This window comes from Phyllostomus discolor, chromosome 8, assembly GCF_004126475.2.
Source record: "Phyllostomus discolor isolate MPI-MPIP mPhyDis1 chromosome 8, mPhyDis1.pri.v3, whole genome shotgun sequence".
Taxonomy (NCBI): Eukaryota; Metazoa; Chordata; class Mammalia; order Chiroptera; family Phyllostomidae; genus Phyllostomus; species Phyllostomus discolor.
The window spans coordinates 107,971,589-107,996,855 of NC_040910.2; the positions used below are offsets into that span (position 1 = coordinate 107,971,589).

The following is a 25,267-nucleotide window of genomic DNA, read 5'->3' on the forward strand; positions in this document are numbered from 1 at the left end:
GGTTGGCTGTCCCTGAGCGACAGAGGAGGCTGGCAGGTCACTGGCGTGACTCCTTCATTCTCTAGGTATTTATTGATTATCCACAGCAGCTCATTGCCCTTAGGTACTGAAAAGACAAAAATAAGTATCACAGAATCTCTGCCCTCAAAGCTTCTGTTCAGTCCAGAACAGACATGTTTAAACTAACAATGACAATATAGTGAGATAAGTGTGTTAATGGAGCCTTTTCTACTGGAGGTTGCAGCAGGATACTTAGAAGCTGACGAAGATAAATTTGCCTCTGGGAGTGGGGTTGGAGGCTGTGAAAGTGAGGGACCCAGAAAGGCTTCCTGTTGGAGATGGGAGATGATGCTTACACTTTTTTGAAGAACAGGGAAGAGTTCTTTAAGCTGAAAGGCTGGAAGAGAATGGAAGCAGACCAGATGCCGGGAGCTGCGTGCAAAGGTTTTTCAGGGGGCCTCCGGAGACTCATAGTATCGTTGTAAAAATAGTTTTAACCTCAAGGAACCTTCTGAGAAGGCCGAGCCACATTTCGAGAACATTCAGCTAAATGATGACACAGTAACAAATGAAGCCAAAATCTGAGTAGCTTACAGGGTTTTTGTGTCGCTCATGCTACAGATCCACCGTGAGCTGCCAATGGTTGTGTTCCACGTCATCTTCAGTAAGGACCCGAGGTTGACAGGGCAGCCTCCAGCTAGGACATTGCCAGTCAGTGCGATAAGGGAAAAGAACTCGGTAAACCATCCTGACTTTTGAAACTTGTGTTTGGAAGTCACGTGTCATTTTTTTTTCATCAGCCAAAGCAAGTCACAAAGCCAAGCTTTAGTTCATCAGGGCTGAGATGTATAATGTTTTGCAGGGAGAGGCCCCACTGGAAGAAATACCAAGTATCTCCAACCAATAAACAGCCAAGAGAGAAAGCGGAGCGGAAAATGAAGGGGGTTGGGAAGGATTTACAGAGTAATATTGCCCTCCTAGGGCCACCGTAGTTCAATCTTGCAGCTACTATTATGTTGTTTTAGGGGCGGAGCCGAGAGGAAATTTAAACCGAAGCCGCGGCCGAGAGCGTTTGGAAAGTGAGTCTCTAGTTACAGAGGAGCTCCTGGGGCTCGGGATTCCTAAGGAGCTCATGGAGTCCGCGGATGCAATACGGCGGCTTTGAGGAAGGACTACGGAGACCAAGAAAAGAGCCTAGGATCTGGGGGAGCAGGGAAAAGGGTACGAATGCCGGGAAGGGGAGAAGGGGTAAGAAGGAAAGCAGAGAGGGGTCTAAGAGTTTAAGAGAGGATAACGGGGTCGGGAAGTGGACACAGGTATCGGGGAGCGAATAGATGCAGAAGCTGGGGACGGTAGAGGGACCAGGAGGAGTCACAGGAGTCGAGGGGACAGAGATCTGAAGGGGATGGAGGGACTAAGGACAATTGCCTGGAAGGTGGCGCGGAAGTCGAGATGGGGTACGGCTAGGGATGGAGTTGAGTCTTAGCTGTACTTGGTAGCCGCGTTGGGGATTGTGCAGGATTTGGGAGGCGGCGGGGAGAGGATGGTGGGAGGTCGGAGGCTAGTGAAGGTGATTCAGCTGTTTTGTCCTTTTTCAGGCGACGATTGCCCTGAGCTGGAGAGTTCAATGGCTGAGAGTGGTCTCCGGGCTCCGGACCCTGGTAGGTAGCGGGTCAGAACTAGGGATGGGAGGTGCAAGTTGCTACTCCTGCCCCAGAGCCTCTTGGGATGAGACGCCGAGAAATGTTAGCCCTGTTGGGGTTTTCTGGTTGTTAGTGGGTTTGTGTGTGAGTGTGGCGCGTGTTGATGGATGTCATGGATCATTTAGGAATTTGCGGTAGAGGTTCGAACAAGAGCTTTCAGTCTGATATTACGAATAAGATTGCCAAACAGATGGGAAGTCAGGGCTGTGTAACTGTATTAACTTTATGTTCATGGTTATATTTATTGTAAATTATTAAGTTTATGGATAGACACCCCCCCACCCAATTATATTAGAATTTTAGCACCTAGTTACTTCCCTCAGCGCTGTCCTCCCCTGACTTCTAGTATCTTCTAGATTTAGTCCTGAAATGCTCCAGACACGGTAATTGGTTGTTGCCTTTCAGAGAGTAAAATACTTGGCTGAGTTACTCGCTCTTCTTGCTGGTGTCTTGATGCTTTCTTCTGGATGCATCGCTCTTGTTTCTGGAGAACTTTCTCCAAGAGTGTTTTCGAAAGGGAGCTTTATGTGACAAACTTTCTGAGGCTTATTAAGATTCTTGAGTCAAAGTGTTTTTCCCTTAACACACTGAAAAATAACAGTAGTTCCTTCACACAAAAAGTAGATGCTGTTTAAAATTTTGTTTCCTTCACTTCAGCAAAACCACAAATTAAGTTCTTATAATAATGAAGATGTTCACATATTTTGTTTTCCCATTCGCCTCAGTGATCTGAGGACACGCTGCACCGGCCGGCTGTGTGTGGCGGCGGAACACTCGCAGTGCAGCCCGTCCAAGTTAAGATGGGCTGTGCGTGTGACTACACACTGATTCTAAGGCTTAATATGGAAGAAAGTGTAAACTATTTCACTAGTACTTCTTATAGTGATTCTATTTTGAAGTAATATTTTTTTAAGATTTTATTTATTTATTTTTAGAGAGGGAAGGGAGGGAGGGAGGGAGAGAGGGAGGGGGAGGGGGGAAGAGGGAGAGAGGGAGAGAGGGAGAGGGAGAGGGAAACATCAATGTGCGGTTGCTGGGGGTTATGGCCTGCAACCCAGGAATGTACCCTGGCTGGGAATCGAACCTGGGACACTTTGGTTCCCAGCCCGCGCTCAATCCACTGAGCTATGCCAGCCAGGGCTTTTGAAGTAATATTTTTAATGTGTTAAGTAAAATATATTATTAGAAGTAGTTTCATCTGTTTCTGATTTTGGGGGTTTTGTTTTTACTTTTTTTTTTTAAAGATTTTATTTATTTTTAGAGAGGGAAGGGAGGGAGAAAGAGAGAGAGAGAGAGAAACATCAATGTGAGGTTGCTGGGGGTTGTGGCGCACAATCCAGGCATGTGCCCTGACTGGGAATCGAACCTGCGATGCTTTGGTTCGCAGCCCACACTCAATCCACTGAGCTACGCCATCCAGGGCTGTTTTTACTTTTTAATGTGACTAGTAGAAAATTTAAAATTGCTGACGTGGCTCCTATTTGTGACTCATTTTATTAGCACTAATCGAAAGGATTATAAGATCAAATACATTATATTCAGTGTATACGAAGTATTAATATAGCATCATTAACATGTAATTTAATTAAATGTAAAATGTTTAATTGTGGAGATAGTTTTCCTGGGTTTTGAAGACCCGTTCCATCTTCTTTGAGCTTCCAGTGCACTGTGCAAAGTCTGACATTGTAAATGTTTCTAGCCTCCCCCACCCCCCACCCCCAACCCCACCCCACCCCAAAACACCGCAGGGCCAGACTGCTCTGTGGGAACCACCGGCCCCCATTGGGCATGACTGCTCTCCAGCAACAATATTATTAATGATAATGTTAGCAATATTAGTGCTCCTATTGTTATATTATTTCCTATCATTTTTGCTTCCAAATTAGTCATCATTATTATTGTTTTATACAATGATTATTTATATTTATACACACTTTCTACCAATTTGTTTAGCATTTCAGTCCCTCCTCTGGGTTAAGTTTCCTTCTTTCCAGTGTTCGCCTCTTCAGAGTCCTTCAGTAGTAACCGGTTGGCCATGAATTGTCTAGGGTATCGTCTGCTTTAAAAATGTCTTCATTTTACCCTCAATCTTGAATAATCCCTTAGTCAAGTCTAAAATTCTAAGCTGACATTTTTTCTTGCATTTTAAATAATTTAATAAAATGGAAGTATTTGCTAATTTCAATCCTTGGCGTCTCTATCTGGTCATCCGTTTTGGAGTTCTCAGGGGTCTCATTCTGCCGTCTCTTCCTTCCGCCGACTCTCATCCACGGCGGTTTGTTTCCTCCATGCGTCTTGTGGCGTGGGCGTGGGAGCTAATATCTGCCGATGCTTTATCAGAGGAAAGGCTGGGGCCCGTGGTCGGGGCTGTCTGTCTTCTAGAGCAGTTTTGCCTGTGATTCTCTGAGGTATGCCGAGTGCGACGAGCTGGGGTTCCTTTTCCCATTGATCTCTGTTCCGTGGCGGTGGCGGCGGCGGCGGTGGGTTCTCGGACCACATAAGTGGCGTGAATGTGAACTCCAGACTCCCGGGAGGCCTGTGGTTCCGAGTTCGCAGGAAGACTTGCCTCCTCCAGAGCCCAGGCTACGATGCACAGTGGTGTCCCCTCGGTCAGACGGATCGTTTTCTGGTTTATCTTTCCTCTAGATTCATGCAAGAGTCCTCCAGCCTTTTCTTGACCCACTGCTCCTATTTTTATGTTTCTAGGATCCTTCCTTGTCTTTCTGAGGGTGTTTGTTATGCTTTAAAATTATTGTTTCTGTCCAGTCCCTTACTTATGGCAGATAAATAACCTATATGAGAGGAAGCATCTTGCTTTCTTCAAGTGCATATTTTCTTCTCAGCTAATGTTCCCTCGAGACTATTAGTTGCTCTGATGGATACTGTCTGTGCTCCTGGAAGGAAGACACAGACGCTCAGGCCCTAACTTACGCCCCTCCATTGAGTTTAGGGACTGGGGGGTGGAGAGAAGGGGAAAACCACCCCAAGGCAGGAACACTGGTCTTGAATTCCTGTTTGTGCGCCCGGGCCCGTCCAGGCGGACCGCGCAGAGGCCGTGGGTGAAGGCGGCCGGACTTACAGGCCGCTGTCTTCCCGCAGACTGCTCACTCCGTTCCTCTTTGTTGTTGTCTTCCAGGGGCGCGGCGGCTAAGAGCGGCCAGTTGTCTGGGAAGATGCCGGAAGAGCCCACTAGACGCTGGGAGGCGGCGGCCCTTTTCCGGAAAGTCCTTTTACTTGGATCTGCCCGCTGGCAAGAACCTGCAGTTTCTGACCGGGGCCATCCAGCACCTGGGCGGGGTACGTGACCCGCGTCTCTCCTGCCACACCGCGCGCCTTCGCGGGTGGTAGGGCAGGAGCCGGACAGGGGTCACACCTGTGTCCTCCAGGTGTCCTCGGTGGTATCGCTGCCCTTTTCCAAAGCAATTTCGAGTGTGAACCGTATTTTAAAACACAGGTAGTTTTTTTTTTTTCTAATTAGAAAAATAATATCTGTTTATTCTAGAAATTTTAGAGAGCATGGAACTGCTGCAAGTGACAACCATCATTTTAATGTTTTTATTTTTGTCTGGACTCTTCTCTCTTCTTTCTTTTTGTTTTCTTTTTTTTTTCTAAATATTTTATTTATTTTTTTTTTATTTTTACTTTTTTTAAGGTTTTATTTATTTATTGAGAGGGGAAGGGAGGGAGAGAGGAAGAGAAACATCAATGTGTGGTTGCCTCTTGTGTGCCCCCTACTGGGGATCTGGCCTGCAACTAGCCATGTGCCCTGACTAAGAATCAAAACTGTGACCGTTTGGTTCTCAGCCTGCGCTCAGTCCACTGAGCTACACCAGCCAGGGCTATTTATTTATTTTTAGAGAGAGGGGAAGGGAGGGAGAAAGAGAGAGAAACATCAATGTGTGGATGCCTCTTGCACGCCCCCTACCGGGGACCTGGCCTACAACCCAGGCCTGTGCCCTGACTGGGAATTGACCCAGAGACCCCTTGGTTCACAGGCGGGCACGGCACTCAATCCACTGAGTCACACCAGCCAGGGCTGTTTTCTTTCACAGCTTTGTGGAGATACAATTCACACATTTAAAATGAACAATTCGGCACTAGCTGAGTGGCTCAGTTGGTTAGAGAGTCATCCTGATATGCCACGGTTTCAGGTTCGATCCCTGTCAGGGCACGTGCAAGAATCACCCAATAAATGCATCAGTGGGTAGAACAACAAATCAATGTTTCTCTCTCTCCTCCTCTGTCTCTAAAATCAATAAATAAAAGTTTAAAATAAAATGAAGTGAACAGTTCAATGATTTTGAGTATGTTCACAGAGATGTCCAAGTGTGATTACACAGTCAATGTTAGAGCATTTTCATTACCCCCCAGAAAGCAACTCGGACCCATGTCAGTCAGTCATTCTGGGTAAAGCATTCACCGTGTTTGAGTCCTTGAAAATATTTTTAAAGCGGTGTGTGTCATATGGCACTTCTAGTGAGGGTTGGTCTGGGCATCTCTTGTGGTTAGGAAATAGGTTAGGAAATAGGACGCTAGTGCCCAGCCCAGAGGAGGGGGGTCCCTGGGAAGCCGCTTGAGGCGGCTCAGGGTGCAGAAGCCCCCTTGCAGTCAGACAAACAAGAACCCCGGGGTGCAGAGACCCAGCCGTGGGGACCGGCCGAATGGCGGTCTGACACCCAGACTGGCCCCAAGATGCATTGGAACTTTTAGTTTTTTCTGTCCTTTAGCCTTTGCTGTATAAAAATCCACCACAGAATTGGGACTTAAGTCAAGCTGTTTCTCATGATTCTCTGGATTGGCTGGGGGGGCTTCCCTCACAGCCGCGTTTTGCTGGAGGGTCCTCTGGGCCGGGAGGACCAAGCTGACCTCGCTCTCAAATCTGGGGGATCTCCTACGTTCTGTGCGAACCTCCTGAACGCGCAGGGTCTGTGTGTACGCTGTCACGCGTGTACCCCGTGGTCTCAGGGCGGCTTCCCAGAGGCGAAAGGAGAAGCCGCAGGGCCTCTGGGGGCCTAGGCTGTAGGACTCAACACGCATTATTTTCGCCGTCCTGTTGCACAGACGGAACTGCATTCAAGGGGATGGAAGATTAGGTCTCCACCTCCTCACGGAGGAACAGCAGAGACATTGCCGATGAGTAGGTGTGCTGGGATGGGGGGGCATGCAGCCGTGAGACCACCTACCAGATTCACAGAGGACCGTCCCCACCCCACTCCCACGGCCTCTAGCATCTGCTTTCGCCACATTACAGGAGGTAGACAGAGGTACTCCTTTAAGCCACAACTTTAAAGATTCCTTTTAAATTGTGGTAAAATGTATGTAGCGTGAAATAGGCCGTTTGAACCATCGTTAAGTGTGCAGGTCACTGGCGTTAATTCCATTCACACTGTGGGGTGGCCATGAACATGTTTGTTTCCAGGACTTCTGTCCCCCAAAACAGAAACTCCATCGCCATCGAGCGATCGCGGCCCACGGCCCTGCCCTGCAGTCCCTGTGTCTCTGTGAGCCGGCCGACTCCGGACGCTGCAGGGCTGTGGGGTCACTGCCATTGTCCTTGGGTTTGCAGCTCGTTTCACTGAGCGCGTTTTTCAGGTTCGTCCACGTCGCAGCACGCAGTAAAACTTTGTTTGTTTTTGTGGCCGAATTGTATCCCATTATACAGACACACCACGTTTTGCTTACCTGTTTTTCTGCTGGTGGACACTCGGGGGGGGGTCCACGTTTTGGCTGTGGTGAATAATGCTGCATGCGGTGAGCGTCGGGGCACAGGTGTCTGTTCAGGTCCCTGTTTTTCACGCTTTTGGGGACATACACTTCAGTGCCAGGTGCCTCATCCAGTCACACGTGAGAGACGTCGTGCATCCTTATTTCCGGTGGTGTGCTCGGGCTGGCTAGGACCGGCTCACGGGAGCCAACTGTTGGCATCTGTTTCCAAGTCCACATTCGGTGACATCATGCTGGTGGCTTGAAATCAGCCGTCATGGGAGTCTTTACCCCACAGACGCCAGCAAATGCCACACAGCAGGGATTCGGCCCCCTCGCCCCCAACCCCAGAGAGTCCATCATTAAACGTTTGCCAGCTCACCACCGCTTGTTTCCGTCTTTTCCTCTTCCCACAAACGTGCATTGAGGGCCGCTGTGCCTCGGGCACTGTGCCGGGCGCGTGGGACACAAAGGGGAGCCAGACCCTCTCAGCGCCCGTGAGGGGCTCGCAGGCAAGGGAGCAGATAGCTCTGCGGCTGAGTCATCGCCAAGACCCTCTTTGGTTTCATAGTTTAGGCGCCTTGTAATAGCGTAGCCAGGGTCGCAGATGCGGGGTCTGGATGTCTCAGTGTATCTTCCCAGAAAAACCGTGGCTTCGCTCAGCTGCCCTTTCACCCTCTCCGGTCCCTTCAGTGTGCTCTGGCTCCGCGCAGACCCAAGCTGGTCAGATAAGGCAAAGCCTGTGGCCTTCTGCTGGGTCGGAGCGGCAGCCCTGGAGACAAGACCTGCGTTCACATATGTATGAACCCTATTATGTTTCAGGGTGATGTCTGCTCGGGGGCCCAGTGCAGAACTGCATTTGGTCTATTTAAAGACATTGATTCTGGAACTCTTGGCAGCCGAGATCTCCTTCTCCAGCCTCTTGGTATCGATGATTCTTCATCTGCCTTTTGGTGCTCAGCCACCCCTGTGGTCTGGTTTCAGGTAATTGAGGGCTTTCTGAGCAAAGAAGTGAGTTACATCGTGTCCGGCCGCCGGGAGGCCAAGGCAGAAAGCCGTGGGACGAGGCGCAGAGGCTGCTCCAGCCCCGGTGAGGTCGCCGGGGACGCGCCGTCCAGGGCCGGTACGCCGACCAGCCACACCGGGCCTCCACGGAAACCCACGGACTCGGTGAGAATCCCTTGGGGCAGGAAGGGTGCCTTCCCTGCACCAAGGAAGTGAGCCTCAAGCCGCCCTTCGAGGCGGCTCTGGTTTTAGTTTCATCTGGTTTCATTTCTTGTCAGAGTTCAGGGGCTGGAAGTATTTTTTCCCAGCTCCGGGTTTAAACATCTCACGGCGTGCTTCCCCCACGCAGTTCCTTTCATGATGCTCTGTCCCTCTGCGTGGGCCTGCAGAGTCAGAGGTGCAGAAACAGCAGGAGGGTCCTGTGTAAACCAGACAGGGCTCGTGGCATTGGCCTAGACGTACCTGCTGGGGGGTGCAGAGACTCACAAAGGGAGGTCTTAGAACATCTGTAACCCTTTGACCTCTGGTGAATTCAGAATGCCCTTCTCCACCGGGGCGCAGGCCGCAGCGACCTGCGGGTGACCTGAACTTGGGTGTGGCTTCACCTTTACCTCTGAAGGGCTCTGTAGGCTCCCATTGCAGCCGCTCCTGGGCTGTCCTTGCTCCCTGCTCTCCGAGACCTGACACCATCCTGGCCCACCCCGCTGTGAATACCTGTTTGTGCACAGGTGGTCTGCAAGCAGGCCTCATTGCTCCCCCCTTCCTGGCAGGTGCCGCTGAGCCGGGGCCAGGAGCTGCTGCAGAAGGCCATCAGAAACCAGGTGAGCTGCGGGTGCTGAGGGTCTTTGGAAGTACAAGGGACCCCCCAAACACCGCCGGGAGCTGTGCAGGTCCACTTCAACATGGACTTTTTTTTCAATAAATAACCTGTCCTGTTTTTGACTCACGGTTGGGAACCCATGGATGTGGAGAGCTGGCTATATTCATTGATCTATGCCATCTTTTTTTTTGTTTTAATTTTTAAAAAGGTTTTATTTATTTATTTTTAGAGAGCGGGAAGAGGAGGGAGGGTAAGAGTGAGAAACATCCATGTGCTAGAGAAACAGCCATCGGCTGCCTCTCGCACGTCCCCCACCAGGGACCTGGCCCACAACCCAGGCATGTGCCCTGACTGGGAATCGAGCCGGCGACCTTCCGGCCTGCAGGCTGGCGCTCAGTCCTCAGAGCCACACCGGCCAGGGCTGGTCTGTGCCACCTCATATAGGGACGTGAGCGTCTGCAGATGCTGGTATCCACAGGAGGTCCTGGAGAAGCTCCCTCATGGGTACCGAGGAACCACCAAGTTTTTGTAGAGCCAGAAGTCACCTGCGGATTTTCAACCGCACAGGGGTCGGCACCCCGAACCCCCGTGTTGTTCAGGGCCGGCTGCACTGACATAACACACAGCCGGTGAGGTGTATGGTCATTTCTGTCTCACGAATGAGGAGGCGGGCTTTGGAAGTTCAGTCACTTGTCCAGAGTCACCCAGGGCGTCAGTGGTAGGGCGAGGGCTTGACTCCCTGAGGTCTCCTCCCCAGGGCCTCGCGAGGGATCCTGGGGGGATGCTGTGGGACACGTCCGCTCCGCCCAAAGCCAGACTCTATGAGTCTTTCAAAGGTAGCCGTTCATCCCTTGTGTGAGAACCCGGAACCATTCAGGTTCAGCGGCAGGAGGAGGAACTGAGGCGATCCCGTGAGAGGACCCATTAAAGTGGCATCAAGCCCCAGCTGGTGTGGCTCAGTGGATTGAGCGTGGGCCTGCAAAGCAAAGGGTCGCCGGTTCGATTCCCAGTCAGGGCACATGTCTGGGTTGCAGGCCTGGTCCCCAACTGGGGTGAGAGCAACCACACATGGATGTTTCTCTCCCTCTCTTTCCCCTTCCCTTCCCCTCTCTCTAAAAATAAATAAAAACTAAAAAAAAAAAAAATAAAGTGGCCTCAAGACGGGTCCATTGGCTGTGATGAGGGAGGCGGGTGCCCGCAGGGCGGGAGCAGTCCGCGGCGGCATGGCTTCCTGCCGGGTGACGGTGACCGTCACTGGTGTTCACCACGCGCGGCGTGCTCAGAGCCTTCCTCCCGGAGGCCCTCCCGGCAGGCGGCTCTCGTACGAGCAGGTGGTCCTTCCGGGCACACGGCGGCCAGGACAGAGGGTACGGGTAGACCAGCAGTCCGTCCCCTCCGGATGTGGCCAGCCCACGTGGAGCATAGGGTCTTCCCGAGGGTTGGGGTAGACTCCCTCCGTGTGGGTGCCCCAGAGCTCCCAGAAGCCAGGACAGCCTGCCCGCTGGGTGTTCGGGCCTTGTGGGTGCCTCACGCTCCCCCCCGGCTCTGCTGCTTCTTTCCAGGGGAGCAGCAGCAGCAGCGTCCTGACCAACGCCCGCTCCTGGGGAGTGAGGATCCTGCGCGTGGACGGTACCGTTTCTGCCCGGGGCCCCCGTGGCGGGGGGAGGGAGAGCTGGTGCCTGACTGGGAATGCGCCCTTTTAGACGGGCAGTAGTGCGGGAGCTTGCTGGAGGCGGGCGCACGCGGTGGCCGTGCAGACCCCTGAAGGTGGGAGGGGTGCAGACCAGCACTCGGGGCAGCGGAGCGCGTGTGCCGGAAGGCGCTGTCCTGTCTAACGCATGCGCAGCCGCGCTCCTCAGGCGAGTGCGATGATCTCGTTGTGTAAATTAGGAAATTCCCCTCGTATCCATAACCACGTACCGGGCATTCACTCTGTTCTGGGACTTACCCCGGGTGATTCCCACTGCGGTCCTCTGCCTGTCGTACAGCGAGGGGACTGCGCCTCAGGGTGATTAAGTAAATTGTCCAGTCTCCCCGGGAGTGAGGAGCGTGACCCACATTCCAGCCTAGTTGGGCCCAACCAAACTCCATGTGAATTCTTTTCTATAGGGCTGCCTCACACGACTGCCACCTTTTTGCAGGCTGTGATAAATTTACACTGGAACAGCTGCCCCGGATAGGCCGCCGGTGAACGGCCCCCATACCTAGCTCCGCTTCCCGTTGGGTTTTCTCTGATCCTGGAGGGTGGCGGGTCCAGATCCGGTCTCGGATCTGCCAGGGGGACAGAGAACGGTGCATGGGAAGGTCCTCGTCGGGGAGGCGGGGGCTCCGTCGTCACCAGAAAGTTGGCTATTTCTGACTCGATCCAGTTCCCCGCCCTCCTGCGTGTTAGAGAAGCCGCAGCATTCACGGCCCCCGCTGGGGCTTCCCCGCCAAGGGTGCATCTGAGTAACTCTGGTGGCTGGGTCGCCCCCACGGAAGCACCTTCTCAGAAGGGCATGCAAGCCCTTCGTGAGCCAAAGCTACTCTGTGCTCAGGAGTCGTGTTCAGCGCCACCACAGAGCAGGAAGCCAGCTCAGGCCCTTTTCCAGGGATGCAGGACCCTGCCGCTTATTCGATTACCAGCAGGTGCAGAGGTGACGCACAGCCAGAAGGTGGCAGGCAAGGTTGGTGTGATCCAACGTGCCGTGCCTGGCGAGAGCCTTAGCGCCCCAGCCCCAGGCCGGGGCTGCGCCCGGGAAGTGAGGAGCGGGAGCCTTGAGCCCCAGCCCTCCGGTTTCTCCGCAGAAATGATGATGTGCGTGCAGCAGCTGTCATTGGATGTCTTGCGGCTGAAGACACGAGGGCCAGAGAAGCCCGAGGTAGGTCGTCCCGCCGAACCGAAGGGAAGCGGGCGGTTTGCAGACTGTGAAGTCTGTGGCAACGTTAGTAAATCTACGCACCACCCAAGCCTCCTGTTCCCGGCCGTCCTGGAACAAGTAAGTAAGAGAAGTGCAGCCTCTCAGTGAGCTCGTCCCTGGGCCTGCCCTCCCCTCCCGGTGCCACCTGCCATCTCCGAGGTGCGCCGAGGCATGCACTGCCACCCGGGCTGTGGACCGTCCCGGCCTGGATGAAACGTACATGTCCGTGGCCAGTGCCACGGGGACTGCCGTCCTTGGGATGTCTCTTGGCCCGGAAATGAGCCTGCAGAGTGAGGGGTGGGGCCTGCGGTGGGGGGGCGGGGTTTGAAATAGCTGCCGTATTCCAGATCCTGGTCTGGCTTTTCCTTCCGTTGCTGGAGTTAGTTAGCACTGCGCGTGTCGCCGCGAGAGGAGCCCGTGCTGATTTAAAGCCACGGTGCTCTCGCCCGGCCAGAGTCCGAGGAAGGGCCAAGCCCTGCGGGGTCCTCGCAGGAGCAGGACGCGGAGCGGCAGCAAACCGCCTGACGGCGCACTGGGCCTCAGCACCCCTCCCCAACACCCTCTAGTGCAGGGGTCTTTGGGGCTTTGCTGCTACAGCTGCTGCTAAATAGGTTTGCACTGTCACGATTAGAAAAGGTGCACGGTGACAGTCCCTCCGCCCCAGCCTCGGTTCCCCAGCCGCCGAGCTCCCTCCCTGAGATGAGCAGAGGGAGCGCGTCCTCAGGCAGCCTTCCAGGACTGCACGCACTCACAGCAGACGGTGTGAAAATTCCCCCTTTCGTGCACATGCGCGGTATCACTGCTTGACTTGGTTCACTTGATGATCTCTTCTCTAGATCCTTGGGGGTCTTCTGGAGTGAGTTCTGGGTACAGTGCCCGATATGCTCGGGGATGTCGGGGGCGTCTTTTGGGGGGTCTTTGCCCCGGAGCATGGCCTGGGGGAGGATCTGGGAGTTGTGGTTCACCGGCTCCTTCGTCTTGCCCCATCCTCCACCTCTGCTAAGGTCTTAATTCTTTCCATTTAGTTTTTAATACCAGCTTTGTTTGACCTTGGCCTACATGTTGGTTTTGACCAACAGTCGGGGTCCATGGGGTAGGGCACAGGGAAGCAAAAGGCGCTGCCCTCCCTGCTGTCCCGCACCCTGACCTGGAACGGCCTTGTGCCCCGACAGCCTCATATTGACCAGCTGCCCTTCCGGGAGCACCCGCTGTGTCAGGCCTGCGAGCTGCCCCCACCCACGGGTGCCACCTCCGAGCAGGTGGCGCAAGCTCCTTGCATCACAGGCGGCGAAGCGCCACTTCCCACCCACCCGGGCCCCTGGGGCTCTGTAGCTCTGGCCGCTGCTCCGGCCGCCCTCCCTCCACAGTCAGCCTGAGACTCACACACACAACGCTCACCCCTCGCTGCGTCCCCGGGGAGGCGGAGGGAGCCTCTGTGCTCAGGTCAGCTCTAGCTCGGGGCCGGCCGCCACCGGGAAGCAAAGTGGGGCAGACTCACAGCGGCGCGGCTCACCGGCCCGCTTCCCCGACCCCCCTGGCTCCCTCGCATCCTTAACCTATTTTCCCTTTCCATTTAGGGAACACGTCCAGCCGAGTCAAGAACGCGGAGAGGTCAGTGTGGTACCTTTTCTTCACCTAATTGCCATCCCTCCCTTCCTAAACGCTTCCCCGAGACTCCCTCTGTGCCAGCATCTGCTCGCTTTTCTGCGGCAGGAAGCAGGGCCAGGTTGTGTGATCCCGTCGTCGTGTTCCCAGGGCCTGGGCTCTGGGGAGGACAGTGGCGGGAGAGGGGCGGCCCTGGGCGAGTCTAGAGCTGCTGGGCCGGGGCTTCTGCGCACAGCCAGCACCCCAGGTGGCCCCGCTGGCTCCTGCGTCCTCAGGCCGTTCCTGGCCACCGACTGAAGTCCCGCATCCGTTTCCCTGTGACTCAGGAGCAGTTTGGAGTGGGCAGCGGAACAGCTGCCTACCACTTTGGGAAATGCCAGGCTCCCCGAAACTGACAAACAGGCAGATTGACAGGCCCGGCTCCCGGCTCCTCTTGGACGGCAGGAGAGTCTCTCCCCCTGGAGCTTCTCCCAAAGATGCTCTTTAGGTGGCATTTATCCCTGCACCAGCGGGAGCCAAGAAAAGTCACTTGGCACCGCCCGTGTTCGAAATGCAAGGAAACCTATGGGGGACTTGATTTAATGACTGTCTCAGTTAATTAGACAAAGGATGGCCCCAAAAAGTAATTAATGGGAGCTGCCTGTGTGCGAGAAGAAAGTCTGCTTTTTTTTTTTTTCCCCCGCTTGGGTCCTGATGACTCCCTTGAACGGGCCCAGAGCTGTGAGATGCCAGCCTCTTTGGAGACAGTGGCTGTCACTTCTGCCCAGGCCTGCAGCCCCTTTGGTGGGACCTCTGGCCACCATGGGAGGGTAGAAATGGTTCTTAAGGCCTAACCGATTTTGTACCCTGTGCCAGTAACTCTTTAGGGGACGAATCTCTTGATTAATTGACTCCAAGTTTGTCCTCCCAGAACCCCTTTGCCCTATTTTTTTGGGGGGGGGGGCACCAGATTTCACCTTGGATATTTTTTTACCATCCTTCTGCTAAGATCTCTAAACACCCTTTAGCTCTCTCCCTCTCTGCTCCACCCCCGTCCAAACAAAACAAAACAAACCCAGGGTCCTTGTGGAAAATTCTGCCCGGGCCCCTCAGCATTCTGAGACACCAGGAGTCAAGGTCTGGGAAGGAGCTCGTAGCCGAGACCAGCAGGGGCGGGGCTCCTTCCGCTCAGCGCCGTTTCTGCCCGTCAGTGGACAGCCTCCAGCGCCCGCGTGCAGGAGGGGCCCCGGCCCTAGGACCCCAGGCACCATGCAGCCTCTCCCCGCAACGGCGGAACCCTTTCTGGGTGACTTACCTCTGCCAAGCGCGCACCTGGGGACCGCGTGCGTCCCAGCTCTGAGAAGCTCTTAGGCCTTGGCAGGGCCTTGCCGCTCTGAGCGTTTCCCGGGTATGCCGTGCGGGCCCCGCGCCGCGCAGACGGGGAGCTGACAGTGCACGCTTCCTTTCCAGTGGCCAGACTGAAGGCACCGTTCCTCAAAATCGAAGACGAGAGCCGGTGAGTGGGGCCTCCTCCCTCTCCTCTCACCCCCACGGAGGAGAGGTCCTAAGCTGATGTGGGGTTCTGGAGCCCTCCAGCCCCGTAGCTTTGTTTCCCCAGAAGCTGCTTTCTCCCCCCGTGCTGGAGAAGCCTCGCACAGACCGGGAGGAGGCGCCCCTGAGGGCGGCGTGGCCTGCCTGGCACTGCCCGGGCCACGAGTCGGAGGCTGACGATCCCAGGTGTGATCGCCTCCCGTTAGCGCTCTGCTCTGATGAGCCCGTGAAGCCCCCGTGCGGGCTCGTTCTCGCCCCACGCTCGCTCCTCGCGGTGCGCTGCCAGGTGCTGTCGAGCCGCTGCTGGACCCGGAGCGGAGCCAGCGCAGCGGTCTTGGCTGCAGTGAGAGTGCTGGAGTGCTGCCGGGGCCCCCTTGCGCCCGGGGAAGCCCTCCTGTTGTGCCGGGCAGAACCCCCCCTCCGTACGTGTCCTCGTGGCAGCCCTCGGTGGGAAAGAGGCCACCCCCTTCCTTGTGAGGAGACTGAGGTCAGAGAAATTAGGAACTCGCACCTGCCGCCTCACTAAGGAAGCTTAGCCGGGGCTGGAACCCAGGTGCGGTCACCGTCCCGCCTGGCGCCCTCTCCGCTGTGCCCCGCGCACCCTTCGATCTGGAGCAGCAGGGAGGCCGTGCCTATGATCCCCTGGTGAGCTCTTAGCCACCTGGGTCACCACCGACTCTCCAGTGCGCACCAGATCAAAAGGCCACGTGAATCTATAATTATCTCAAAAGGTTTTTGAAAAGAGAAAAGGCCCCTGTGTACCCAGCAGGGAGCCCGGGGACCGGAGTGTTCTGGCCCCACGCCCTCACACGGGGCAGCCTAAGGACCCAGCCCCATGAGCCCGGCATTCTGCCCGCCCTCCAGGTGGCCCCGAGTTGCCTTCTCGGTCCCTGCACACAGTACAGAGTTGGCTTTGGTGGCCCAGAAATGAGCGTCAAGAGCACAGGGATGGCGACCAGGTGCTGCCCCCTCTAGTTCCGGTGGGATGGAGCACGAGTCCATCCTTCGCAGCCTCCTTCCATCCAGATAAATACACGCAGGCGTGACGCATGCGCACAGCGCGGCCGAGCGAGCCCGCCCGTGCCTCCAGGGCTCCCCCTGCAGGCGGCAGGCACAGGTGACGCCACTGTTACCGGAGCAGGGCACGCGTACTTGTGTGCCCGTAGCGTGAGAGGCAACAGAAGAGATTCGAGTGGCACTGGGGTTTCCGGTGATCTTTTTGCGCTGTGCCTTCCAAGCCTGATAGCCTTACCGCCCTCAACATTCCAGCCTCCTAAGCAGAAACAAAGAAACACTGAAGAGAAAGAAATGGGGTACCGGGGCTGTGGAGGGCACCCCGTTCTGTTCAGGGAGCCAAGAAATTTGTTAACTCATTCCTGAGGCCACAGGGCTCTCGCCGAGCCACCCAGGAACCCATGGCCCGCACCTTGGCCCGCCCCCCCCCACCCCACCCAGCTGGAGCACAGGCCATGGCACCAAACGCGGGGGGGGGGGGGGGGGGGGGGAGCCCACAGTGACATCACAGGGTGTGCCGAGTGTCTGCACATCCTCAGACCTGGCTCCGAGCTGACACATGAGCAAGCTGGGACCCACTACCCACCCCGCTCCGTCCGGGTCCAACTCTGCAGAGCCCTCACCGCGCGCCCTCCTCTGTTCAGGAGCCTTGGCTTGGGAGGGCTCCAGGGCGCACAGGAGCAGCCCTGGGCAAACTGGTGCTTCTCATGGAGCAGGACAAGCATTGCTCTGGTTTAAACGCCCTTCCATTTAGACTCCGCGAGGCTGGAGTCCTCAGAGGTCGTTTCAGGGTCAAGAAACAACATGGAAGTGTTGGGGGAACTAGATCAGGAGTCGGGAGATGGGGCTTCTGGTCTGGCCTCGGCCACAGACTGGCCGTGAGCCCTTGGGTGAGTTCCAGAACCCTTTAGGGCTTTCTTGACCCGTGTTTCAGTCTGCTCGGGGTGGTTTCAGGGCTCGGGCGAAGCAGTGAGTCCAAACAGGCTTGAGGAGCCCCAGAGAGCTTAAGTATGAGTTTCACCTCGTAGGGCTGATGGGAGTTTTGTGTCCGAACCCGGAAGGTGTGTGGGCGAGAGTCCACTGTCAGGGTTGGAACTCGAGGGGGTTGGGCTGGCCCCCCCTTCCTCCTCCTCTTCCTTCTGCACAATAGTCAAAGTGGAAGTTTTCTGTGTTTCAGGAAGTTTCGTCCTTTCCACCATCAGTTTAAATCCTTTCCAGAAATTTCTTTTCTGGGACCCAAAGACGCAAGTCCCTTTGAGGCCCCGACGACCCCGGGCAGCTCACACCGCACCAGGTGGGTCTTTCTGGTCCCTGCGTAAGAAGGGCTGGTCACAGGCCCGAGTCCTTGCCCCAGGGGCCTGCTGGTCGGATCGGGGATGGCCATGTGTCATCTCCGTATGCGAAGTCTGTTCTGGGAACTTAGCCCAGAGAAGAGGGGAGGAGTGTTCATCCGTTTCGTTTGCTGTTCTCCGTTCGCACTGAAGAATTTGACCCTTGTCCAGAGGACAGTCTTGTTTCTGGAACTCGGATTTATAGACCACGTTCAGCAGAGTCCCCTGGGGTCCCATTAAAAATGCAGGGCCCGGGCCAGGTGGCTCGGCTGGGGCCTCACCCACACGTACACCGAAAGGTTGCAGGTCCAGTCAGTCCCCTGCTGGGGCGCCCACAGGAGGCGGCCGATGCAAGTTTCTCTCTCACACTGATGTTTCTCTCCCATCGGCGTTTCTCTTTCTCCTTTATTCTCTCTTCAAGATCAATAGACATCCTTGGGTGAGGATTTTTCTTTAAATGCCAGTTCCTGGACCCCACGTCACAGGTACAGCATCACGGTCTCTGATGATGGAGCCCCAGAAGCTGCAGCTGCCCGAGCTCCCTGGGTGGCTCATGCACAGCGGCACTTGAGGCCTTCGGGCTAAAGACAGGGAGTAACTAAGGGGCAGGGGACCTTAGTTATCCGGGTGCCGTGTGGCCCGAAGTGGCTCGTGGGCTTGCTGGCGTTCCCACTCTGCAGACGTGTGACATGGGAACCTTCACTCACCCAAGTGCAGAAGGAACGCGGCTCAGCTGAGGGGCCAGACGCCTTCGCGGGCCCTTTCTAAGCTCCGGACCACACGGTTAGTTCACAGACCAGGAGCACAGGGCAGCGCAGACCCGGCCGGCGAGATTCCCGGCGGGTCCCCCTGGCAGAGGGTCAGGAAGTAGCGCGAATGGAAGGAAAACCAGCAGGGGGCGTGGCAACAGGGGGAGGGAAGGAAGGGGAGGATGAGAGAGATGGCCAGGGGTCCGCAGACTCGGGCTGCAGGCAGAGCTGCGCCTTGGATGGCCTAGGAGTCGCACAGGGGCCCCAGGGGGTAAGGGGAAGGTGGGGACGCAGTGAAGCCGGGGTGTCTGCATGAGAGGAGAATAGAGGATGTTGGCCAGGGTTCCGTGTGCGTGTATAATCAGTGGCAGGAGATGTTTAATTTTTTAACTTAAAAGTTATCACTTTGCCTCAAAATTCAAGCATTACAAAAGGGTTAAAGCCTCCCACGCCCGCCCTCTCATCTCCAGGCCACAGGCCTCCGTCCAGAGAGGGTTTCTGTGTCCCGAGCCCCGTCTTCTCACACAGAGAGAGCGCCGTGCGATCGGCCGGGCTGGGCCCTGCTCTCGCCGCTCACTGTATCTCAGATCCCTTTCCTGTTGGTACCTAGGAGCGTCCTGACGCCCTTGCGTGGCTGCAGGGCACTTGGTGGCATGGATTTCCCATATTCACCCAGTCTCCTACTGATGGATGGTGGAGATTATTTTCAGTCTTTTGTTGTTACAAAGAAAGCTGCAGTGAATAGTCTTGTTCAAGTGTGTTTGCGGAATAAATTCCTAAAAGTGAAAATACTGGGTCAAAGGGTGCCTGCATTTCTAATTTGGCAGCCAAATGGCTTTTCACGGAGGCAACGCCAGCAAACACCAGCCCACCCCCACCCCCGGGGTCCTGCTGAGAGCTGTGGGGCTCGCTGGCCTCGGCCGGCCTGCTAGACGGAAAGCCCTCTCTTGGTGTAATTGGCATCTTCGTTCTCTCTCACCGCGAACGAGGTTCCGGCTGCGTTGTCTGGTCATCTGAGTTTCTCCGTGCACCTCCTTTCTGCTCGTCATTCACCTGTTTCTCTCTTCAGGTGTCGGTCCCTTTCCTGGGGGCTCGTAAGGGGCCCGTCATGCAGGAGGGGATGAGCCTCTCTCTGTGTGTGTAGTTGTATATACCACCGCCCCCACCGCCATTGGTGGTTTCTCTTTTAACTTTGCTTGTTTTCTGTGAGGCGTACGTTTTAAAAAGCTGTGTGTAGTTTTCCCGTTTGGGGGGCGTTTTGTGCCCCACTTAGAAAGCAGACTGTGTTGGATGCGTTGAGTTTGCTTGGACGACCCAGGGGCCACGGTCCGCAGGCTGTTTGAAGTCCGGGACTGCAACTCAAATGAGGAGTCAGGTCTGAGAGAGAGATTCGCAAGTCCTCGGTGACGGTGACAGGGCAGCTCTGCAGGGGACACCTGAGCTTGGGGGAGGGGACAAGTGAGGTGGAGGGGGTCCAGGGAGGCACAGTCCCCCCACTGCTGTTGAGGCCTTTTCCCGTTCCTGGAACAGGTCAGACGAAGGTGGGTGTGGGTAGGAGCGCAGGGCTGGGACTGCCCTTCCAAGGAGTCCGGCCGCCACCCACTGCCACGCGTTCTCGCCTGTGGTTCGAGGTGTGTGGGCGGGGAAAGGACGGAGCTGGGACAGGGTGTCCGCGTGGGACGTCCCGTCTTGTTGCCTCTCCTGCGCCCTTGGACACGTGGTGCCGGGTGTGGGGGGGCCTGCCTGTGCCCGCCCAGCTCCGTGGGGGTTTCGGTCCGTCCCCTCCCCGGCCTGAGCTCCAGGCCCTAGAGCAGCAGTTCCGCTCGGAGGGCCCCAACAGTGACCGCTTTCTCCCACCCTGTTTTCCGCCCAGAGAGCCCAAGGGCCAGGAGGCAGGCCGGTGGCCCGCCGCCCGCGCCGCACGCAGGAGGAGGAAGGGGTACTGCGAGTGCTGCCGCCAGGCCTTCGAGGAGCTCCACGGGGTGAGCCCCTCCCGCCGAGCGCTCGCTGGGACTGCCCCAGAGGGCCTTTCCCTCGCAGGCTCTCCCTGGCGCCCTGCGCGGGCCTTGTCTAACGTCCTGTGCCCCCTCTCGCCCGGGCAGCATCTCCAGAGTGCCCAGCACCGGGGCTTTGCCCGGGAAGCCCACCCGTACGCAGAAGTCGATCGCATCATCGCCCACCTCAGCCACAGCTTCGTGGACATCCCCTTCCAGGCCAGCCTCCGCAGGTGAGCGCCGGGGCACCGCCCTGCCCAGGGTGGTGGGCGTGGCCACGCCTCCCTCCTCGCTGCCGCCCTCTCTAAGGGGGGGGGCGGGGCGGGGGCCCTTAGGTCCACCAGCACGAACTAGGCTGTGACATTTTTCTCACCTTTCTTTCCCGTCACCTTATATTTTGTTCACTTTAGAGATGTGGGGGGCGGGGCGGGGGCCTCCACTTGTGGCTTTAGCCAATTGGAACTGGACCCCGAGTGGGGCGCCCCTCCCTTCCTGACACTTGGGCGTGGCCACGGTTGTGGGGGCGGAGACAACCTTCCGCCCATTGTACTTACTCCTTGGTCCCGTGTCCGGTCATTGCTGCCTGTCTGGCCTTCCAGAAGTGTGCAGGGGGGGCTCCTGGGTCCCTTCCAGGCGGGGGAAGAGCCAGGTCTTTCTGCCCCTCTGGAAGTCGCCCCTGGGAAGCAGGGTTGTGGGTGCGTCGGTGGAATTCCAGGGCTCTGAGCTTCCATCAAGGCGCTGTGGCTTCACCTCTCGCCCGGTCTCCGCCGCGGGTCCCGCTTCCCCAGCCCAGCGTGGGCCGCCCGGCCCCGCTGCTTCCTCCGGCCGCCCAAGGGCACAGCCTCCTCCATGCAGTTATCAAATGGAACAGCCTCTAACCTGTCCCCCTGGCCAGCCCTGACCGCAGGCCGCAGAGCCGAGAGGCGCTGACGGCACTGGCCCCCGCCGCGGGGTCGGACCCGAAGAGCAGGCGTTTCATGGGGCCCCGGAGGCGGCGGGTCTCCTCAGCACCCGACGACCCGCAAGGGCAGCACCATGCGTGTCCCCGGGCCCACGCCGCCCTCTGCCCGGCCCAGCACACTCCCGGCTCCCTGTCTGCTTTGCGGTGGAGCCCTGCGGCCCAAAGGGTGTTTCTGTCCCCACAGGCAGCCAGGCTCCCCAGCTTCGGATCGTGACCTCCTGTGTCCTGAGACGCTGTCTCCCAGCCCGCCCGCCTGTGGCGGGGCAACATCTCCCAGGACAAGGGAGGAAGAGGACCACCAGGCCCCAGGCAGCCCGGGACAGGACGGGGTGGTGGGCCGCGCGAAGGCACCAGCTGACTGTGTGGGGGCTGGTGCGGGGCCTGGACCAGCAGCAAGCGGCCGAGACCTGGGGGCGTCGGCTGACACCACCGTGGACTCCCCAGGGACACTGGTGTCCGGGAGCCCGACTTGCCAGTGCCTTCCGACCAGCTGCGGTTTCGAGGACCTCTCCTCTGGCTCGGACCCAGCGCCTGTTGGCCACAAGCGGAAGGCTCAGTCCCCCGGTGGCAATGCCAAGAAGCGGCCAGGGGTCTCCTGGCCACAGGCCTTTGCCCCGAGAGCACTCAGCCCCTGTGGCACCTGGACAACCGATGGCAGGCAGCTCTTCTCCCTTCCCCTTCCAGGCCAGGAGTCCAGCCCTCTGGCCTCCGTCCTGCCTTTGTGCCCCCCACAGACCAGCCTTTCCCTCCCAGACTCCTTTTCCTGGCAGCGCACAGACAGGCCGGCCGAGCCCTGGGCCACACCGGCCCCCTGGCCTGGGGGAGGGTGCTCCCCGGGTTCTGAAGATTCTGAGTGCACAGCCCCTAGCCCTGTCTCTCAGCAGACTGACCGGCCTCCCAGCTGCTCTGCAGCTGCAGGCCAGCTGGCAGCCCACCTGCACTCAGCTGCTGCGGGCACGTAGCCCCCGGGGGGCCTGCAGAGAGCCAGGCTACCCCTCTCCCCAGCCCTCTGCCAGCCGGTGGGGGAGCCAGCCTCTCCCGGCCCCCTGCCTCCCCATCGCCCGGCACCAGCAGCAAACTGCTCTCGTGCGTCACTCAGGGCACGAAGCTCTTCTTGGGGCCAGAGCTCTGGCTGGAGGGCCAGGTGTGGAGATACCAGTTATACCTGGCCCAGTGCTGCACACCAAAGGCCAGGGCGGAACAGACACAGAGGAGGTGAGGCGCAGCACCCCAGGGCCTCTCCAGCATAGCCAGAAGGAGCCTGAGGCCAGGCCTTTGAAGTTCAAGTGAACAGCTGTGGCCACGGCCAAGCTCTGGGCTGGCCAGACCCGGTCCTCCCGCCCACCCGGGCTTCAGGTGAGACCCAGGGAGCGTGGGCGTAGGGACCGCCCTCTCCTACCCCTGCCTCCAGCCGAGTTCCTGGCTGGGCAGGGATCTGCGATGGGCTTGTCCAGCCATGGCCAGCCGCCTGCTTGCCAGGAGGCAGAGGCAAGCTTGGCACAGGAAGTGATTACAGAGAAGCTGGAGCCGCGGGAACCCTGGCCTGGCTTCCTGTCCCTCCGCAGGCACTTGCCTCTCTGCAGAGCCCAGGGTTGGTTAGCGCTCCCCACCCCCACCCCAGCCTCCTTTCGCACAAGCATGTGGCTCTCCCCTGCCTTCTGCGATGCCTGTGTGCGTCCCCTCCCCCAGCCCCCCACGCTGCGCACACAGATCCTTGGGAACATATGAAGCAGAGGAGGGGCTCGGTGGCTGCACTCACAGGGCTCCCTCCCCCCGCACTCAGTGGGCGCCCAGCACTGACCTTGCCCCTGAGCCCAAGATGTGGCCAGGTCCCCGTCTGGGGACAGGCCCCTCTCTGCTCTTCCCTGCATCTGGGCCGCCCACCTGGGGCTCTGTTCCAGGGTCAGCAGCTCCCCAGCCAACTCCTCCATCATCCTCTTCGCTCCCCCCTCCCTCCCTCCCTCCCTCCCTGAGGACCTCCCCCCATTTCCCTCCGCCGAGCCATTAATCCGGAGACAGAGATGGGTTTGCTATCGATTCTTGAGCCACTTTTTTTTCTTTATTACATTTTGTACTGTGGTTCTTCTCACCCTTCCCTGCCTCTGTGTGTTTGTCTCTTTAAATGTGGAAGCCACCAGAAAGGCTGGTGCTATTCTGTTCCCGTTTTGGAGGCAGAAAGGGGGGCCTGGCTGCGGGTGAGGACCTGAGCTGTTAGTTTGGAAATAGAGCAACTGTGCGCACAGCCCTCGCGGAGGTCGTGTTTGGCCTTTTTATGCTATTCCTGTTAAACTTCGCAATTAATCTTGCTTCGGGAACTGTAAATAAATTTGTTAATAACAAATAGCAAAGAGATGGGGCTGGGAAACAGAGGGCCAGGCCTTCCCCTGCCCCCCCCCCCGGTGACCCAAGGCCGCGCTGAGGGCCCAGAGGACATGGATGGAACAGCTGTCCAGCAGGACAGAACCTCCTGCGAGCGAGGGAACCTGTGTGGGTGCACCCCACCCGGAGGCCTGGCCCCTGAGGGCTGAGGGCAGCTGGGGCTGCATCTGTCCAGTCTCGGAGCACTCGCCTGGCGCTGCCATCCGCGGAGCGGTCTGCCGTGGAGGACGCGCTCACCACCCACTGCCTGGGAAGCGCCTTTGCCCTTATTCAGACCCCGAGGAGGGCCCTGTCCCCTCCCCCAGGGCCCAGACAGTGGCTTCCTTCTGGTCCCTGGTGTGACACATGGGGATGCCTCATCCCCAGGGCCTTCCCCACAATGCTGCTCTGGATGAGACGTTGCCCCACCTCTGTCTCAGACCTCATCTCCCATGCCCTTGCGTGCCGCCAACTCCGACCCACGCCAGGTTCTGACACCCTGGTCGCCATCTGCCCAGGACCTCACATGCAACTCTGTGGCCTTCCCCTCCCATCTCAATGATTTTGACCTTGAACGTCGTATCTCAGCCAGGTCTCAATTCCAGCCTCCAGGACACAAATTTAGAGGGGACCCAGGGCAGAGGGGTGCTACTTGACATACTGGGCCCCTCGGTGGCTCCTTGACATGAGGACTGTCCTTGTACTCCCTCATTCTCAGCCAATGACCTTGACCCAGACTCAGCAAGCACCGCCTCACCCTGCTCTCAGTCCCTCTCCCACACCCAACTCAGAGGAAGCAGTGTCCTTCCCCCTCCCCCCAGCCAGGCTGCACCTGTGCGAGCCAGCCCACCCCGGGCACTCGGGCCAGCCCTGCCGACCTCAGGGTCACCACCCCAGCCCTGCCGACCTCAGGGTCGCCACCCTGTCTTCGCTCTGCCGACAGCTCCAGCCTGGAAGACGCTCGCATCGATCCGGGAGCTTGAGGAATGCTCCCTCCTGTCCTCGGCTGCGTCTTGGTCTGTGGCCACGGCCTCCTCATTCTGCACGGCCTTCCCCCCACACCTCCATCGTGGAAACTGCCGGGCTTGGCCATCCCAGGGTCCCTGGCTAACCTGCTCGTTTCCAAAGTCAGGTTCCTCTTCTCCTTTCCTACCTCCTTGAAACCTGGCTCCCACTCCCAGTGGCCCCAGATCAGCCTGGTCCCCCTTGTCCTTACCAAGTGCACGTGCTCGTGCGGCAGGGGCCTGAGGTGGCCGCCCCAGGTCGCTCCCAGGGCTCTAATGAGCCCCCCCCCCCCCCCCCCCCCCCCCCCCCGCCTTCATTGCTTCCCCAGAGGAGGGTCTGGGCCCCTCAGCCCCCACCCCCCACCCCCCACCCCCCACCCCCCACCGGACCCTGGCTCTTTCACTTCTCCGAGTTTGACCTGGATCGGTGGCTCCACCCCCGGCCTCCTGCTGAGTCCTCATCTTCACCAGTGCTGGCAGGAAGGCGGGAGATCTGGCCACCACCCCAACCCACACTGGGACTCCGGGCCAGTCCCTTCACCACTCTGAGCCTCGGTTTCCCTGCCTAAGTGAGGGGCTTGGGCAAGATG

The 25,267-nt window shown here is 57.7% G+C and overlaps 1 protein-coding gene across 1 annotated transcript; it reads left to right on the forward strand.

The window, feature by feature from the left end:
• Positions 1-936: 936 nt before the first annotated feature.
• Positions 937-23,404, forward strand: DBF4B (DBF4 zinc finger B). The gene is given in 14 exon segments (XM_028521710.2): positions 937-1,221; positions 1,599-1,661; positions 4,840-5,000; positions 8,391-8,576; positions 9,182-9,232; positions 10,794-10,860; positions 12,019-12,092; positions 13,709-13,742; positions 15,186-15,231; positions 17,458-17,574; positions 20,234-20,342; positions 20,463-20,587; positions 21,500-22,268; positions 22,271-23,404. Coding segments are annotated over 14 exon segments (2,142 nt in total). The 5' UTR covers positions 937-1,145; the 3' UTR covers positions 22,535-23,404.
• The last annotated feature ends 1,863 nt before the right edge of the window (positions 23,405-25,267 follow it).